This window comes from Chrysemys picta, unplaced genomic scaffold (genome assembly GCF_011386835.1).
Source record: "Chrysemys picta bellii isolate R12L10 unplaced genomic scaffold, ASM1138683v2 scaf252, whole genome shotgun sequence".
Lineage (NCBI taxonomy): Eukaryota > Metazoa > Chordata > Testudines > Emydidae > Chrysemys > Chrysemys picta.
In genome coordinates, this window is record NW_027052959.1 from 13,613 (window position 1) to 33,438 (window position 19,826).

General features: G+C 53.3%; 1 protein-coding gene across 1 annotated transcript in view; it reads right to left on the reverse strand.

The window, feature by feature from the left end:
• Positions 1–19,826, reverse strand: part of LOC135978421 (maestro heat-like repeat-containing protein family member 7) — a 45,528-nt gene that overhangs the window by 4,481 nt on the left and 21,221 nt on the right. The window contains exons 13-21 of the mRNA XM_065579368.1: positions 17,730–17,893; positions 17,485–17,622; positions 15,953–16,067; positions 13,948–14,088; positions 11,562–11,738; positions 5,701–5,856; positions 4,719–4,820; positions 4,348–4,450; positions 3,850–3,903 (exon numbers count right to left, since the gene is read on the reverse strand). Of these exons, the coding sequence (XP_065435440.1) occupies positions 3,850–3,903; positions 4,348–4,450; positions 4,719–4,820; positions 5,701–5,856; positions 11,562–11,738; positions 13,948–14,088; positions 15,953–16,067; positions 17,485–17,622; positions 17,730–17,893 (1,150 nt within the window). The remainder of the gene's footprint in view (positions 1–3,849; positions 3,904–4,347; positions 4,451–4,718; positions 4,821–5,700; positions 5,857–11,561; positions 11,739–13,947; positions 14,089–15,952; positions 16,068–17,484; positions 17,623–17,729; positions 17,894–19,826) is intronic.

The window sequence follows — 19,826 nt, forward strand, 5'->3', positions numbered from 1 at the left end:
AATTTCATCCTATTTCTGATACTCCAATTCACAAGCTCATTCAAGTCTCCCTGCAGAATATCCCTATCCTCCTCCGAATTGGCAACGCCTCCCACCTTCGTATCGTCCGCAAACTTTATCAGTCCACTCCTGCAATCGGTTCCGAGGTCAGTTATAAATAGATTAAATAAAATGGGTCCCAAAACCAAACCCTGAGGAACTCCACTGGTAACCTCCCTCCAACCTGACAGTTCACCCTTCAATACCACCCGCTGCATTCTCCCCATTAACCAATTCCTTATCCACCTCTGGATTTTCATATCGATCCCCATCTTTTCCAGTTTAATCAATAATTCCTCATGGGGTACAGTATCAAACGCTTTACTGAAATCCAGGTATATTAGGTCCACCGCATTTCCCTTATCTAATAAGTCCGTTACTTTCTCGAAGAAGGAGATCAGATTCGTTTGGCACGATCTGCCCTTCGTAAAACCATGTTGTAATTTATTGCACTTGCCATTAACCTCAAGGTCCTCAACTACTTTCCCTTTCAGAATTTTCTCCAGCACCTTGCACACTACAGATGTTAAACTAACAGGCCTGTAGTTACCCGGATCACTTTTTTTCCCTTTCTTGAAAATAGGAACCACATTAGCTATTCTCCAGTCTAACGGAACCACCCCCGAGTTTACAGATTCATTAAATATTATCGCTAATGGGCCTGCTATTTCCCGCGCCAATTCCTTCAATATTCTCGGATGAAGATCGTCCGGTCCTCCCGACTTAGCACCATTAAGGCATTCGAGTTTTGTTTCTACCTCGGATACGGTAATCCCCCATTCTGTTTGCCCCTCTGTCACGGTGCTAGTATCCCTAATACCTTCATTGGCCTCATTAAACACCGATGCAAAATATTCATTGAGATATTGCGCCATGCCTAGATTATCTTTAATCTCCTCTCCGGCTATAGTCTTCAGCGGTCCTACTTCTTCCTTCCCCCCTCTATCTATCCCCATACACCCCATCTATCTATCTATCCCCATATACCACATTTATCTATCTATCTACATACTCCCCCTCTATCTATCTATCCCCATACACCCCATCTATCTATCTATCCCCATATACCACATTTATCTATCTATCTACATACTCCCCCTCTATCTATCTATCCCCATACACCCCATCTATCTATCTACACACTCCCCCTCTATCTATCTATGTATCTATCCGCATACACCCCATCTATCTATCTATCTACATACTCCCCCTCTATCTATCTATCTATCTATCTACATACTCCCCCTCTATCTATCTATCTATCTATCTATCTAGAGGGGGAGTATGTAGATTGATAGATAGATGGGGTGTATGCGGATAGATACATAGATAGATAGAGGGGGAGTGTGTAGATAGATAGATGGGGTGTATGGGGATAGATAGATAGATAGAGGGGGATGATGTAGCTAGATATGTGTATGGGGATAGATAAATAGATAGAGGGGGTGTATGGGGATAGATAGATGTGGTGTATGGAGATAGATAGATGTGGGGGTGTATGGGGGTAGATAGATAGATGTGGTGTATGTGGAGAGAGAAAGAGGGAGAGAGAGAACCCCATTGGCTTTAAGCCCTTTTACATTTTATGGGACTTTTCTATAATCTCAGCTCCTTGAACTTTTTCGTGGTCCAAAGCAAACAACAACCGTGGAACCCATGTACACACAGAATGGTCGTGTAGGAAGTAGCCCAGGGAAGCCAAATCAGATTCAGCTGTGTCATTGACTACAAGCCGGCCAGTGTGTTGCAGTTGGATTTTCCCCGCTGACCCAGTGGCAGGCCACTCCGCTTCTATTAGGGCCCTGGGATGGGACGTAGGTGAGTGGGAGGGCCTGGGTTCCCCTACCCCCGGCAACCCAACGTCAGGAGTGGTAGCCTCCCCACCTGGTTGTCAGGAGGCCTGCATTGGTCTGGCTCCCACCTGAATCCGGATGCCAGACAGTTGTGCTGACTCTCCCACCAGAGAGATAACCTCCCCTAGACTGCCACAGCTCTGCTGGACTGTAGGTCAGAGCCCCCCTACTTGCTTGCTGCCCCACCCTGATCAGTGGCCAGGCAAATGGACCTTCTGTTGCTCTGCCTGCCTGCCTGTAGGCCACAGCCCGTTCTCGATTGCCGCCCCGCCCTGATTGAGGGCCCTGGGCAAACAGACTCTCTACCATTACTTGGCCTGACTGCAGGCTAGAACCATTAACACTGAGCTACTTTTCCCCTGAACCAAGGTACCCGGAAGTATCATAGCAAAGGGCGTGGTCTCCCGCCCGGACGGACGGGGAGGGAGCCGTGAACCCCTTACAGTCTCTCTTTCTACTCATTCATACTTTTTCTCTAAATATGTCAAAACACAGGCACACAACCTTCCCCCGGCCAAACACAGAAAAATAATACAAAATAAATTTTCAAAATGGCTGACGGCACCAAAAACATACACGACTGGAAATGGGGATGGAGGGCGGGACGTAAATGCTACACAGTGCATGGAAACCTATCAAAAAGTACATGGTGATGAAAGCTATCGAGCAGTTAACTACTCACATGGCTGCGCAGAGCAGGCGGCCAATGGGGAAGAAGCCATGGTCTGGCACGAAGCTCCCAGGGAAGGGAGGCTGGCTTTTCCCAGAGCTAGGGCAGCTTCAATGACCGGGCTCTCCTTAGTGCACATTGTTCTTATCCTATGAAAGCATGTCCATAGGCTGCTGTGGGCTGGCGGGTGGTTCTTGAATGCCTCCAGGATGAAGATGGTCTGAGAAGCCAGGCTTTGGACCGAGGAGTTGCTGTCCTGCTGCAAGCCTTTGAGGTCTAAGATTGAAAGGAAGGAAATGGAGGTCAGAGCCACAGCGCTCTGGAGAGCCCCAGCAAACCAAGCCAGCGCTGTACCTCTCGGCCTGTGACAAGGAGGCAGCAGGCTGGGAGGCGGGAGGCAGGGGACTAGCAGGAACAACCAGCAACCTTCACTAAACATCCCTGCTGCCCTCCACAAATGAGGGAGCCTCCAGACACAGGCAAGAAGTCCCAATGAACCCCATTTACTCACTATTTCTAGGACTGCCCCATCCCTGCAGTATCTGAGCACCTCATCCCTGGCTGTATTTACCCTCCGCCTTCCCCCCAATGCACAGATGGGCACTTAGGTCCAGAGAGGGGGAGAGTCATAAAGGGGGCTTGGACATTGTTAGGCTATGCCTAACTTTAGGTGCCCTGCTGCCATCCAGGAAATACCGAGGAGGGAGCTCAGCCATTCTCTAGCTCTGGTTGGGAGGCCCAGCTGTGAACCTGCTCTGGGATTGAGAAGCCTGAGCTATATCACTCCCGCCCCCCGCCATTCGCCAACAGATGTGGAGATTCTGCTCTGCCCTGCGCTGCCCAGGGGTCCGGGCACGCAGCAAGGAGGTAGGTGACCGGATGTCACCTCTGCCTCATTTGGAGCAGTGGCTTCACCCCAGGCACCCCACGTGGAGGTGACTGCTCCAAACACTGGGCTAGTGAGTGCAAGGGGGGAGGCAGCACCCCACCTCGGCTGTGTTTGGGGGGGGGCAATCATCTCTGAAGGCCAGCCAGCTCAGGCCCAGTTTGGGGATCTGCCAGGCCGCAGCTCTGAGGTCAGGGCTAAGTGCCTGGCACATGCCAACCAGCAGACACGACAGGGTGAGGGGGCAGCTGATCAGGGGTTTGGGGATCTACATTTTGCATCCCTTTGTGGCTCTCGCCCGAGATCATGTTGCTGGCGTCGGAGATTGAACCCAGCCCACGGCTCTGGGCCGTTCATCCCCCTAGCGCTCAGTGCTCAAAGCAGGTACCACCCACCGTTGCAGATGGCATCCAGCTTGTCCTGTCTCCTCTGGTCCAGCTGCCGGGCAGCGAGCCCTACACATACAAACAGCTCGTCACATCCCCGCATCCCCAGCGAGGGTGTCAAATGTCACCCTCCAAGCAACCCCTCGCTTCCCCCGCCCCTCACTGGCCAGGATGGTGCTCCCGAGTCCCCAGGGCAAAGGGTGAGTCCCCAGGGATGGTTACAGGGCTGGTTGCCAAAGGAGAGCACAGCACCTTGAGGGTTCACTACCAAGAGCCCATGGTGGGGTATGCGGGGGGGAATGGGGACTGCATGGGGAGCAATGGGGTTAGAGGGGGCCCATCAGCCGATCAGGGCAGTTTGGGGTGAGCTTGCTCCTGCGGACTTCTGACACCCTTGATCCTGCATTGGACAATCAGGAGCCCAAGGGTTACTTATCGCTGCTGGCAGGGACTGAGGAGAGCCTGGGACCAGATCCAGCCCCCCTGTTAAAGGGACCCCTGCTCTGTGGTTACCTATGAACCTGATGGCCGCTTGTCTAAGTGGAGTCTGTGGGTTCTCCAGAAAGGCCATGGTCTGGCACAGAAAGTTGTTGGCTCTCCCCTTGTAGCGCGTCAGCTAGGACCAGAACAAGGGAGCACAAGGTTATTAAAGGCCTTTCCGTCCCGCAGGCCGGGTTCCAGGTGTGTGGAGCGCATGTCCTGTTTTCACCCCTCTTTCCTGTGCCGGGGGGATCACGCAGAGGGACTACACCCAGGGCCAGGAGTGGTCCCAGGGCTGGGGCTCAGTGTGGGCACAGAGCTGGGCAATGGGGGGTGCCCTATCCACCGATTCCCCCGCTCCTACCACGAGGGCTGCGCAGTGAATGACCTGAGGGCTCCCTCACCAGGCAGTCACAGCTTTGCCAGGTATCCTTGCGCTGGATGAAGCCACCAAGCTGGTGCCACTTCAGGAATTCTGCCGCACTGCTGAGGGTGTCCCAACACACCTGCAAAACAAGTGGGGCCAGGGCGAGCCGGCCACGGTTACGGGAGCTGGAAGCCACTAGCCTCGTTACCCGGAGGCGGGGAGACCGTGCATGCTGAACGCTTCCCGGCCCCAGGTTGCTTGCGGAAGGGCGGTGGTGTGGCTAAGGCAATAGCTGGAGACCTGACTCAATTCCCAGCTCTCCCTGCAGGAACTCAGGCAAGTTGCTTAGGCCCAGGGCTGCAAAGGGATTTAGGTGCCTAATGCCTATGGGTGATCAATACTTTTGAGGCGCTAGGCCTCATGCTGTGCCTCAGTTCCCCACCTCATGGTGGGTAGGAGGGTGAATTCATTAGTGCTGGTGGCATTTGGCTCCCAAGTGATGGTGGCCATGAGCACTAGCATGTGCAGAGACACCTGGGGCGGGGGGAGGGGGGCGGCTTGGGCATCTCATGTCTCGTACGGGCTGTACGGGCCGCTTGGCCAAGGGCACACTGGGTCCTGCGCACAATCTGGAGACTGGGTAGCCCTGCTCCTGGTAGGGGCCATGGCCAGGGTTGTGCTCTTCCCACCAGCACAGCCAGGGAATGTGCGGAGGCCAGTGGCTGTAGGAGTGGTGAGGCGACCCCTCCCCCCACCCAATCTCTCAGCCTGGCTGCAGGGGGGGAGTGTTGGGCTCAGAGGATGCAGGGAAGACTCAGCAGTTGGGTGGGGCGCCATGGTCATGGCGCTACTGCACTCAACGTTCAAGTGATTTTGAACGCCTGACTGTCACAGCACTGAGCACCTGCCCTCTGTCAGCGAGACCCTTTAAAGAGGGGGTGTCACATGCTGCCCCCTCAAAACAAATTACTGGTCACTCTGTAACGGTATCCGCTGCAGGCTCCAGCTCGTGGCCTCACCTGGGACACGTTGGGACGCTCATCATGCACGAGGAGGAGCAGCGGGACCAGGCTCTGGAGCACATGCGCCTTCATCCGCCACCTGTCGAGCCCCCTTACAAGCTCCAGCAGGTGTTTAAAGAGGGTGATGGAGAGCACCCGGAGCCTGCTGGACACCTGCAAGAGACGACGTGGGGAGGAGACGCTGTGACAGTCATTCTCACCCAGCGGGGCGAGCGCTCACTGTGCCAGAGATGTCTGCCCTGCAGGGGGTATTGGTAACTCACCCCCAGCCATACAGCCACAGCTGGGGCCAGAGTCTCATGGGCATAGCGCCATTGACGGCAATAGAGATGCAGATTTTCACCAGTTGAGGGGCTGGCCTGGTAACTTCTTGGCCAGGGAGAGCAGTAAGGTGGGGTGAGACTGCCCCTGGACTCTCACAGCCAGCTCTGGGCACACTGACATCAGCACACACCTGTGTCAGCCAAGGGGGAATGCTCAGGGCAGAGCAGCGCCAGGACAGGGGCGGCAGAGAGGGAGTGATGAGGAAAGATTCAAAGAGCGAAGGAGGGGGTGTCGTTTGTCCTCCCGCTTTGCGGGCCCAGCTCACACTGCTGTTGACCCACAGCGGCCCTCTAGCCAGGCCAAGGGGGCCAAGCGTGGGGGGCAAATTCCTACACTGGTGTTTGTTCAAGCCACGCACAGGGACCTGGGGTGGATTTAACCCAGGGCCAAGGAGTGGTAAATGTGCAGGAGTTCCCAGACAGGGGGCCTTGGAAGCCATGACTGGAAGCCACCCAGCCTCCAGGGGCTCGGAGTGGGCTGAGGGTTGCCCCACTCCTGTGCATGGGTTTCTTGTTAAATCAGAGCCAGCCCCGCTTGGTCACATGGTGCTGCTGGGCCCCCGCCCTGCATGGCTGCTGGCAGAGCTGAACCAGTCCAGTGACCAGGGAGGCTGGGCGAGCTGTGCCAAGCAGGGAGAACCAGGAGCAATAGCTGGATGCTGTAGGGAGGGGCCACTGCTTTCTGGGAGGTGAGGCTGAGGGGGCAGCCTGGGGACGGGGTGACTTGAGCTGTTCTGGGAGTGGCTGAACCTTTAAACGGTGACCCCAATCAGCAGTTACATGTCACCTCCGGGCACCAGGTTCTAGACAAGGCAGTTCTCTGCGTGACATCTGTTGTAAAAGTGTTCATAAGTTCACCTCACCTCAGTCCCTGGAAAAATCATGGAGCAGGTCCTCAAGGAATCAATTATGAAACACTTAGAGGAGAGGAAAGTGATCAGGAACAGTCAGCATGGATTCACCAAGGGGAAGTCGTGCCTGACTAACCTAATTGCCTTCTATGAGGAGATAACTGGCTCTGTGGATGAGGGGAAAGCAGTGGATGTGTTATTCCTGACTTTAGCAAAGCTTTTGATACGGTCTCCCACAGTATTCTTGCCGCCAAGTTAAAGAAGTATGGGCTGGATGAATGGACTGTAAGGTGGATAGAAAGCTGGCTAGATCGTCAGGCTCAAGGGATAGTGATCAATGGCTCCATGTCTAGTTGGCAGCCGGTTTCAAGCGGAGTGCCCTAAGGGTCGGTCCTGGGGCCAGTTTTGTTTAATATCTTTATTAATGATCTGGAGGACGGTGTGGACTGCACTCTCAGCAAGTTTGCAGATGACACTAAACTGGGAGGCGTGGTAGATACGCTGGAGGGTAGGGATCAGATACAGAGGGACCTAGACAGATTGGAGGATTGGGCCAAAAGAAACCTGATGAGGTTCAACAAGGACAAGTGCAGAGTCCTGCACTTAGGATGGAAGAATCCTATGCACTGCTACAGACTAGGGACCGAATGGCTAGGTAGCAGTTCTGCAGAAAAGGACCTAGGGGTCACAGTGGACGAGAAGCTGGATATGAGTCAACAGTGTGCTCTTGTTGCCAAGAAGGCTAATGGCATTTTGGGTTGTATAAGTAGGGGCATTGCCAGCAGATCGAGGGATGTGATCATTCCCCTTTATGCGACATTGGTGAGGCCTCATCTGGAGTACTGTGTCCAGTTTTGGGCCCCACACTACAAGAAGGATGTGGAAATATTGGAAAGAGTCCAGCGGAGGGCAACAAAAATGATTAGGGGTCTGGAGCACATGACTTATGAGGAGAGGCTGAGGGAACTGGGATTGTTTATTCTCCAGAAGAGAAGAATGAGGGGGGGGATTTGATAGCTGCTTTCAACTACCTGAAGGGGGGTTCCAAAGAGGATGGAGCTCGGCTGTTCTCAGTGGTGGCAGTTGACAGAACAAGGAGCAATGGTCTCAAATTGCAGTGGAGGAGGTCTAGGTTGGATATTAGGAAACACTATTTCACTAGGAGGGTGGTGAAGCACTGGAATGCTTTACCTAGGGATGTGGTGGAATCTCCTTCCTTGGAGGTTTTTAAGGCCCGGGTTGACAAAGCCCTGGCTGGGATGATTTAGTTGGGAATTGGTCCTGCTTTGAGCAGAGGGTTGGACTAGATGACCTCCTGAGGTCCCTTCCAATCCTGATATTCTATGATTCTATGATTCTTTTAGCCTGTTTATCTGATTTGGCTGCGCTCTTCCTGTCTGGCCACTTCGTAGTAGGTTCTTGGAACAGTAGTTCTGAGTTGTCTTTCCATGAGGAGTTGTGCTAGACTAGATGCAGGAGCTGCTGTTGGTGTTGATCTGTAATTCAGAGGAGCAAGGAATGGATCTTCCTGCTGTCAGATGTTTTTGGCTGTCTGCGCAGCTCTCTCAGCCTCTCCATTCGCTTGTGAGTAATTTGGGCTGCCAGTGATATGAGCAAAATCATATTTCATTCAGACTGACTTAAATTCTGCTGCAGTGAATTGTGGGACATTGTCCATCACTAGTTGTTCTGGATACAGAAATGAGCAAACGTACACTTCAGTTTCTCAATAACACTGCAACATGTTATGTCTTTCAAGTACATTATTTCTATATAGCTGGAAAAGTAGTCCACAATGACCTGGCAATGATGTCCTCTGAATTCACAAAAATCTGCAGCTAGTCTTTCCCAGTTCTCTCTCTTGTAGAGGTGGTTGTTCACTGGTTCAGCATTGCCTCTTAAGTTGATTTGGACTAGATCACCTTTCAAAAGCCCAATAGCATCAGATCCTCAAGTTCTTCCATCTTTCTCACTAGGCCCATCATGGCTGCTACACTGCAGCTGAGAAGGTTGTTGGTCTTTGATCTCATACACACGGAACGCAAAGCTTTTGTCTTTGTAAATTGGTTCGGTGCCCATGCAGTTCAAAATCCCTTGAGGGAGGGTCAGAGCTGTGTGACATCAGCTCTCGAGTCAACTTTAAAGTCAATAGTCTTGCTTTGAATATTCAATGTCACTCTCCAGGCGGGCGCCATGTCATCACAAGTGATAGATCCCAGAATCAATGGGTCTTGATTGTCTGCAATATGAGTCAACTCCCTGACTGCTTCAGTGCAACGAACAGCTGCAAAATGTCCATATTTCAGGCATTTATTACAGCATGAGCCTCTGGCTGGACATGTATCATCCCTTGGGATATGACTTTTCCACACCTTGTGCATGTAGACTGGCATTTGTCCCTCTTAGCCTGCGAATTCTCTCTCCTTACCTCAGGGATTTTATGAGAAAGACTTTTAACACTTAAGTGTCTGTTTGTAGCTTTTAAGCTAGTTGCAGGTTTTTCAATTTGCTTTTGCCTGTTGTTTGACTAATTCTGACTCTTGCTAGCTGTATAGCTGTGGGTAGAGTTAAATCTCTCTTCGGCGGTAGCTACTGTGAAAGGTTTTTAGCAGTGTTGTTATAGCTGTGACAGTCCCAGGATATTAGAGGTAGGTGAGGGAATATCATTTAGACCTCACCTGGCTTGTCTCTATGAAAGGTTTTTATCTTTTAACCCAATAACCAGCCTGTTTCTGAAATTTTCATGTTTTACATTCCCCAAATCACAGTTTTCAGCCAGGGGATGCAGAGGTCTTCTAAAACTTTCAACATTTTCCCCTGGTTCTTGAATTCTTTGCTGAAAACATGCTCTTTAATAAACCACATTTCCCTCGGTTATAAAGTGTGCATCAATCTTAACCACAACCCTTGCATAGTTGTCTTTGTGATGGTCTTCAGTAAAGTCAAAGGAGGTAAAGATATGCTCTGCGTGCTTCTCCATAGCCTAAATTAAAGTCAATACCTGTATATCCCCAGTTCCTTTGTGCAGCTTGTTTGCAATGCAAAATCGTGCCAAACATTGTTTCCAGTCTGTCCATTGTGAAGGGTTATGAAAGGTGACGTTCTCTGGGGAATCAGAGTGGGGCATGTTGATGAGGTCCTGCAAACTTCGTTGCTGTTCCTTCTGTCTGCAACCTGTGTTGCTGTTTTCCTTTGGTTTCTGTTCTTAGTTTACTCCTGACACCATATCATGTTCTGTACCAGATATGTACTGCCTACAGAGCTTGTTTACACACACCAGATGGACAGTGCTTAATTTGTAATGAAAGAGGTGCTGGGGCTCAAGCAATTTTTTTACAATCATAACTGATGCAGCAAGCCCAGAGGTGCCAGGGCTAAGCCCTGGCAAAAGTTGAGCACTGCAGATGGGTTCATCATAAGAACCGTTAATGCTCTGCTGGATACAGCTGAGGTTCATTGAAATAAGGTATTTTACAGAGCATCACCTAGTAGTCGAACAATATCATACAGGGTAACATGCCATTACACAGGTAGCCTGGCTTGTTTGCTAGACTCCATCCCATGTTAATCTTACTAGCCAGCTGCTCCTGCCCCCGGTGTCAGCTCAGAGCAGCCGGGCAGGCTCTGCACAAAACTTATGGGAGCGGTCTGGGGGCATCAGAGCTGCACTGCAGTGGGCATAGGCAGATGTTGAATTGGCACCTCGCTGGTCTTCCCTCCAGTTGTTGAGGCCTATTTGCCTTTCCCTGGTGATGGGCGTTGTGTTCATTAACGCTATTTGGATTTAACACCCCCCCCCATAAAGAACCTGTTCTGTTCCCCCCGGGCCCGAGAGGGGTTTGGTTTAAAGGGCTCGCACCAGGGCGAGATCCTGCAGCTGGGGTCCAGGAGACCCTGGGAACAGCTTGAGCCGGGCCTGTGCCACTACTAAATAAAGAGCGGCAGGGTCCCAGCAAAGTTCGGCAGGGCTGAGGGTAGTATTTAGTGTTGTGAAAGCTGGGGAGGTGGGTGGACGCTCCAGGAGCCCCCACTGGGGGTTACCCCTAGAAGGCAGTAATGGATGGGCCCCTTTCTCCTGCCCACTTGCTGGATCTCACCATCCAGTGGGGGACTGGACATCAGTCTGGTGAACGTGTCGGCGGGGGCTAGTTTGTGGTTATGAAAGGCCTGGGGAGAACTAGGCCCTCCTTTGACGCTGCGCTGCCATGAGAACGAAGGGGAGAGGAAAGGGTGGTAGCTGCAGAACCTACAAATGGAGCCGTTTCCTTATGGAGCTCCCAGGCCAGCTGTGGGATTCCTGGCCAGGGAGAGGAGGGGCAGGATTTTCACCAGGGTACCATCACTTGTCACCCTGGAAGCCAGCAAGAGCATTGCAGCACCCTGTGCTGCAGAGGCCCCCTCACTGCATGCAGACTCAGGAATGCATGTCCTTCCACAAGGGGAGCCTTGTTCCCAGGCTGCCCTGATCTTTGTCAGCAGGCCTGCAGGACACAAGGGTTCCCATCCTTTCTGCCATACGCTCTGAAGGAGAGTGAGGTAGCAGAGGAAGGCGGGAATGGGCTCACATCATTTACAACAATCCTTTTTCTGGCTAGGACCATACACAGGCCCTGCTAGCCCACCCGCCAGCCCCCATTCACAGGTCCGCAGTTTGAACGGTCTCCTATGGGCCACCAGGCCTTACATCATCAATGAAAGGCAGGAGTTTCTCAGCCACTTGCACAGCCGCGCGGCTGGCGCTCTGCCTGTCCATGCTGGCAAGGATGTTTTTCAGCACGGTGATGGCCTCGGCGATGATGTCCCTGTCTACCTCCTGTAGTTGCTCCAGGACCTCTGGCAGCAGACGCTGGAGTTTCCCCACCTGCGTGAAATGAGGAGCTGCTTTACAAAACACCCTCCAGTGACCCACAAGCCATTTCCAAAACAACGTCCACCTCCCCTGCAGATAGAAGCATGGGAACTAAGGGGGTGCTGCAGCACTCCCAGGTTTTACACGGGGCTCTGCTCCTGGCCCCGCTCACAGGGTCCCAGCTGCCAGCCCTGCGCCAACCCCCATCTGTGGCCCCAGCCTCGGTCCCCTTGCTCCATCCACCTCCCCCGCCCCCGGCTCCTGGAGCCATGGCCCTGCTCCTGAGCCCAGCTCTAGGGGTGGCAGGGGGTGTGGGCAGGGGTAAGGTGGGGTGCAGCACCTCCACTATAAAAAGTCTTCCAGCGCCCCTGCCTCCAGGTGACATGTTAGAACCTCAAAGCCTTTGCACAGCCAGCTAGGATCACGGGCAGCAGGCCCGGCTACCTGCAATATAAGCAGCTGCTTCCTTGTACCCCAGATCTCAGGGGATGGTATTTATTAGCGGGTATCATCTGTGGAAAGTTCTCTGCACAACACATTGACCCCAAATAAATCAAGTCTATTATTGTTATAGGGGTTCAAATAGCACCTCGAGGGCCTATCTGCAATCAGGGCTTGTGCTGGGGGATTTCCAGGCACAGTAAGAGACGTCCCCTGCCCTAGAGCTTACAGGCTAGGCACACAAAGGAAGGATTTCTATCCCCATTGTACAGACATGGAACTCAGGCACAGAGAGGCTACGTGACTCGCCCATGGTCACCCAGAGAGTCTGGAAGAGCCAGGAACCGAACCTGGGTTCTCCCGAGTCCCTGTCCTTACAGCCCAGCCTAGAGGAGGGAGCCAATTTTGCACACGAGTTCTAGGGTTGGTCTGTTACTAAAAGCCAGATTCAATCATTTCTGTATTTGGTTTTTGAACCTTTCAAAGACAGCCCCACAAAACATTTTTGGAGAGGGTCCAGAGAAGAGCTTGAGAACATGACCTATGAAGGAAGGCTGAAAGAATTGTGTTTGTTTAGTTTGAAAAAGAGAAGACTGAGAGGGGACATGATAGCAGTTTTCAGGTATCTAAAAGGGTGTCATAAGGAGGAGGGAGAAAACTTGTTCACCTTAGTCTCTAAGGATAGAACAAGAAGCAATGGGCTTAAACTGCAGCAAGGGAGGTTTAGGTTGGACATTAGGAAAAAATTCCTAACTGTCAGGGTGGTTAAACACTGGAATAAATTGCCTAGGGAGGTTGTGGAATCTCCATCTCTGGAGGTATTTAAGAGTAGGTTAGATAACTGTCTATCAGGGATGGTGTAGACAGTATTTGGTCCTGCCATGAGGGCAGGGGACTGGACTCGATGACTTCTCGAGGTCCCTTCCAGTCCTAGAATCTATGAATCTATGAAAATCTCAACCGGCATCAGGGAAAAAATGTGTGAAATACAGGCTAACCGGTTCCGGAAGAAAAAATGAACCACAAGCAAGTGAAAAGCAGGCTGAGGCGCATGGAACGATGGGAATGGTGTATGACAAAGAATTACAGTCACGCCCTCTCCATGTCTGATCGAATCGTAGTCCGGGTTTAATAAACCGGACTGACCCGCTATTCTCAGGGTAAGTAAATTATCATTAGTGAGAGTTGCCTTCAGATTGTCTCCTCTTTACCAGGCTGCCAGATCTGTGTATTTAAGCCCCAAGGGTTTTCTCTGCCTTCACTATACTGTGTGTATCAAACTTGTTATGAGATCTTAGCAGCAAAAGGCCCCTGTAGAGCTCTTCAGAGGAGCAAGTGCTGCGGGACAGAGCTGTGACATCAACAGTTAAAACCTATGAGGCTTTAAAAGGGGATTTGTAGGAAAAAATGGTTCCTAATTGAAGCGAAATGGCTCTGTCTGGGCGTCCCTGATCACTGGTGTCGCCAGCATTCCCTGGGGTCTAGAGTCCACAGCTCTGCTGCTAATCTAGTGCTAGGGTTCTTTGGATCACAGAGACCCCAGACACAATCAGGCCCGGCAGTGCCAGGTACTGCACACACCCAGAGACACACCCCGCAGGAGCCAGGCTTGGAGACTTGCCCAAGGTCACCAAGCAGGTCAGTGACAGAGCCAGGAATAGAAGCCAGGGCTCCTGACTCGAGGCCAGGGCCATGTCCCCATGGAAGGTTTCAATGACCCCAGCCCTGCAGCAGCTCCCTGCGGTTCTGGGTTTATCCCCCAGCCCTCCTCCCCTCTCACCTTCTCTGGGCACAGGGACAGGTTCAGGAGGCCTTTGAGCGCCAGCCAGCGCACCACAGTGTTGGGGTCTCTCAGCTGCCCACTCAACTGGTCCAGGATGGCGTCTTCCTGCTTATTGCCAAGGTCAGGGCACTGGAGGAGCTAACACACCAACAGAGAAACAAGCTAGAGAACGGGGCTGGACCCTCACGACTCATCTCTGCCAAGGGGCCCTTAGCTCCACCTGCCACGGGCACAGCATGCGCTGTACGCCGGGCACCGCGATTGGTCACCGTGTGTGCCCCACTGAAACGCTGCTAGCGCAACGGGCCCTCGAGGCTCCAGCCGAGATCAAGGCCTACCCTGCTCCCTCACTAAGGCTCAGCTGCATGCGGAGCAGGGAGGGAGGGGGCTGCAGCCTTGTGTTCCAAAGGGCCGCCCGGTCTACGGGGGGCAGGTGAATTGGCCGTGGATGGGCCCGGCCTGCGCATGGCATACGGACGTCAGAGGGGGCTTCAGGGCCGAGGTCACACAAGGGACCATTCTATGGAGCTGAGCCTTGGGGAACAAGAGACACCCGACCCTGGGCTTTGCTTCAGCCCCGCAACACCAGCTGGGGCCGGTAACAATGTCCAGAGTCAGTGACTCCACCCCTAGGGCTTTAGGAGCTTTCCCTGCCCCTGGTCACCCACCCACCCCCAGAGCCACCTACTCCTCTCCTGGCCATAGGCATGGGCGGCGAGTTCTATGGGCCCCCGGTGCCTGGGCACCATGGGCCTCAGCCCCGCCTTCTGCCCCCACGTCTCCCGGGCCATTTAAAAGAGCCCGGGGCCCCCACTTACCACCCGCAGTGCAGCGGAGCTGAGCGGCTTCCTGCCTGCTTGCTCCACATGGCTGCCGGCCCCTCCCTGCGGCCCCTGAGTGGGGTGGGTCTGTGTCCCACTGTCACGGAGTGTGGGGGAGTCAGGGCCCCGCACCCCCCACTTCCTGTGATTCACCGTGACTCTCACCAGCCAGTAAAACAGAAGGTTTATTAGATGACAGGAACACAGTCCCAAGCAGGGCTTGTAAGTACAACCAGGACCCCTTCAGCCAGGTCCCTCTGGGGGGCAAGGATCTTAGACCCCAGACTTGGGGTTCCCTGCCTCTTCCCACCCAGCCCAAAACTGAAACCAAAACCCCTCCTGCAGGCTCTCTCCTCCTCCTTCTCTCCCCCTCTCCCTTTGTCCAGTTTCCAGGGCAAAGGTGTCAACTTGCCCCACCCCCCTTCCTGGCTCAGGTTAACAGGCTCAGGTACTGTCCCTCACCTAAAGTCATCCCCTGCTCTCCCATCCCCCATGCAGACAGTCCAGTAAAACTAACCGACATATCCAGGTCAATCCACCCCGCTCCCTACTGCGTCACACCCACCCCAAGCGCCCCTGCAGCCAGTAGGAAGCTGCGCGGGCAGTGCCTGGGGGTAGCAGCACACGGAGGCCCCCAGGCCCGCCCTGCCTAGGAGCCCCAGGTAAGCGCCGCACCCTCCCAACTCCTCCCAGAGCCTGCACCCCCACCCCTTTCCCACACCCCACTCCGGCCCCCAAACTCCCTCCCAGAGCCTGTACCCCCTCCCTCCACACCCCCTCCTGCCCCCAAACTCCTCCCAGAGCCTGCACCCCTCACCCCTTCCTGCACCCCCACCTTCTGCCCCAGCCTGGAGCCTGCACCCAGCACCCAAACTCCATCCCAGAGCCTGCACCGCAGGCCCCTTCCCCCACCCAAACTCCCTCCCAGGGCCCAACCTCTCACCCCTCCTGCACCCCAATCCCCTACCCCAGCCCAGTGCCTGTACCCCAGACCTCCTCCCCCCGCCCAAACTCCCTCCCAGAGACTTAGACAGGTGGGAGGCAGTTTGGAGGGGCGGGCTCTGCTGGTCACCACCAACATTTCTACAAACCTGCCGCCCCTGGCCATAGGTCAGCCCCATGCCACAGTCACCGCTGGGCTAGGGCTGTTCTCACGACCCTCACCCGCCGGTGAGGCTCACCTGAATGAAGAACGCCATGGCCGGGATGTACCGCCTATCATCCCTGCAGTTGAGGATGGCCATCAGCTCCTGGAAAATCCAGCAACGCTCCTGGAAACTGACCGAAACCATGGCCCTGGCATGGGAAACACAAACACCACATCATTGAGGTGGGCAAGGACTGGTTCTCCATTTACAAATCTAACCAGACCAGTGCCACAGGACAGGGGATCCCGGGTGACTAGTCACGTGCAGCTGGCATGGACAAGTTCCTGCTGGCTTAAAATGCCCAGCAGCCTAACTGCTAGAGACCCAGACCCTTAATCACTCTACAGGGAGCCCTTCCACGAGGCCAAGCTCCGAGCACGCAGCGCTGGGCTGTGTGACCAAGTGGGACCGTTCTTAATGTCTCCTCTGAATACTGTGTGGGTGCCTCAGTTTCCCCTATGCATTTCTTAAGTCTCCAGTGTGCATAAATGGCTGACAATCTGTCTCCTAGCAACAAATGGCCAGGGCCCTTCCCCCCTTGCAAGGGGATAGCTAAAGGTGAACAAAGATCAGGTGACCTCCTGGCCCAGGAAAGAGACAAAGGCCAGAAAGGAGGGGCTGGAGGGGGGTTTCAGTTGGGAGCTGGCTGGGGACGGGAAGTGAGTGCGGACGGAGTTGTCTGCCTCGCTGGGCCCCAGAATGGACCCGGCTGAGGGGTCCCGTTTGCTGTAACCTACAAGCTCTGTTTTAGACTGTGTTCCTGTCATCTAATAAACCTCTGTTTTACTGGCTGGCTAAGAGTCACGTCTGACTGCGAAGTGGGGGTGCGTGCAGGATCCTCTGGCTTCCTCAGGACCCCACTTGGGGGGACTCGCTGTGGGAAGCGCACGGAGGGGCATATGCTGAATGCTCCAAGGAGAGACCCAGGAAGGTGAAGCCGTGTGAGCTTCTTGCCCTGAAGACAGTCTGCTCCAAGGGAGAGGAGGCTCCCCAAAGTCCTGACTGGCTTTGTGGGGAGCAGTTCCAGAGCATTGCCCAGGGACTCCGTGATAGGCTGCAAGAGAACTGCAGACAAAGAAGGGCGTCGGTGGGCTCGGTGGCCTTTCTCATGTGCCCAGATATTGGGTGATGAGAGACAGAAGGTGGGTTAGGGAATATCTTAGATTGGTCTAAGACAAGTGTTAGAGCTTTCTGTGTTAGCGTCTCTCTCTCACACACAGATGCTGGGCCAGCCAAAGATATTCCCTCCCCCACCTTGTCTCTCTCATGTGCTGGGCCTGACAGGGCTACACCAACGCTGCAGACAGACATGACGGAGGCTGTCTTTGCCCAGCCACGCCTGCCAGAGCCACGCAGGAAGCGGTTTACGCCAGGCAGCGCAGGGTGGAGAAGTAGCCGACTGACCCCTCGGCCAACGGCACAGAGGCTGTGGCCTCTTCCACGCAGGCGATTGGGAGCCGCGTCTCACCCAGCGGGGAAGGCGATGTGGCCGTGTCCTGGGCCCAGGGACGGGAGATGCTACTGCGGTCAGTTCTGGGCAGCAGCCCCAGGGACAAGACACTCACCGGGCAAGCACCAAGACGCCTTTGTGGTGCATGTCGGCGTTCACGAGCATGCCCCAGCCACCCTGCTTGTGGATGAACGTGGTCTGGTCCCTGTAGCCAGCACATTGGAGCAAGGCTTGCATGGCATCCACCGCACACCTGCATGCAGAGCGAGCCTCTTGTTACTGAGCGAGCCCAGGCCAGGCCCTGCCGCGTGCCTGCGGGCGACGGTTCAGAACCGAGGTGGGGTGTCGGGCTGGTGGTACCTGACAGGGCTGAGGGGTGCGGGCGTGTCCTCCTGGTTATGCATGGACAGCTCCACTATGTATGTGATCTGGAATAGCAGGGCGATGGAGAGCTGAGGGAAGAGCTCCTTCACCTGCTGCCTGCAGTTCTGCTCCTTGAAGATCTCGTACAGGGCTCTGGTGGCCTGCAGCCAAGAACAGGAGACAGATGTCACTGCAGGGCCTTCGCCCTTCCCACGCTCCCCCGAGGCACCTAGAGAGGAGGGGTGGGCTGGGGGCTAAGGCCTGGGATGCTGGATTCAATTCCTAGCCTGTGTGACCTTGGCTAGAACCACAGAAGGGACTTTGGCTCAGCGTTGCCATGCCTAGCTTCATGTGCCCTGCTGCCCAGTGGACTCACAGCCCTGAGTTAAGTGCCCAGGCTCCATATACGCTCCAGAGGGAGAGTCAGTTGGGCCAATTGTTAAAGAGGGTAAACGGGATGGCCTGGGTAATTTCAGGCCTGTCAGCCTGACATCGATCCCAGGCAAGATAATGGAGCGGCTGGTACAAGATTAAATTAATAAAGAATTAAAGAAGATAATTTAATTAATGCAAATCAACATGGGTGTATGGAAAATATTTCCAGCCAAGATAATTGCGATCTGTTTTTCGATGAGATTACAAGTTTGGTAGAGAAAGGAAATAGCATTGGCATAATGTATGTAGACTTCTGTAAGGCGCTTGAGTTGGCGCCGCACTCCAGTTTGATCGGAATCCTAGAAGGATACAAAAGTAACGTGGCACACATGAATTGGTTATAAACTGGCTGACAGGTCTCAAAATGTAATTGTAAACTGGGAATCAGCATTGCACTGGTGTGTTTCCAGTGTGGTCCCCGCAGGGATCGGGTCTTGGCCCTACGCGATTTAACATTTTTATCAATGACCTGGAAGAAAACATAAAATCATCACTGATAAAATTTGCAGCTGACACAAGAATTGGGTGAGTGGTAAATAATGAAGAGGACAAGTCACTGATACAGAGCGATCTGAATCGCTTGGTAAACTGGGGGGCAATCAAACAGTATGTGTTTTACTATGGCTCATTGTAAATGAATACATCTAGGAACAGGACGGGGGATTCTCTCCTGGGAAGCAGAGACTCTGAAAAGGGCCTGGGAGTCCTGGTGGATAATCAGCTGAACAGGAGCTCCCAGTGTGGCGCTGTGGCCAAAAGAGCTCATGTGATCCTGGGATAAATAAACAGAAGAATCTCGAGTGGGAGTATCTGGCACTGGTGTGACCCACTGCTGGGATCCTGGGTCCTGTTCCAGTGCCCACAATGCAAGAAGAATGTTGATAAATTGCAGAGGGTTCAGAGAAGAGTCGTGAGAATGATTAAAGGATTAGAAACCATGTCTTATAGTGATAGGGTGACCAGACAGCAAGTGTGAAAAATCAGGACGGGGGTTGGGGGGTAATAGGAGCCTATATAAGAAAAAGACCCTAAAATCAGGACTGTCCCTATAAAATCTGGTCACCCTACACAGTGAGAGACTCAAGAAGCTCGATCTATTCAGCTTAACAAAGAGAAGGTTGAGGGATGACTTGATTACTGTCTATAGATATTTCCCTGGGGAACAAATATTTAGTAATTGGCTTTTCAGTCTAGCAGAGAAAGGTCTAACATGATCCAGTGGCTGGAAGTTGAAGGTAGACATTCAGATTGGAAATAAGGCATACACGTCACAGTGAGAGTAATTAATCATTGGAACAATTTACCCAGGGTGGTGATAGATTCTCCATCACTGACCATTTTTGAATCACAATGGGATGTTTTTCTTCAAAGACCTGCTCTAGGAATGATCTGGGGGCAGTTCTCTGGCCTGTGTCATGCAGGGGATCTGACTAGATGATCACAGAGGTCCCTTCTGGCCTTGAAATCTATGAAGCTAAGAGTGGGGAGCTGCCTAAACCAGCCAATAGGAAATGCTGAGGAGAGGGGTGTGGCCTAAGCCCCACCCCCAAAGGGAATTCGGTATCTATCTCTACTTGGGAACACTTAAATAGTCATTGGAGCAGAGTTTAGACCCCGGGTCTCCCAGTTGGGTGCCCTAACCACTCGGCTAGAGACAGT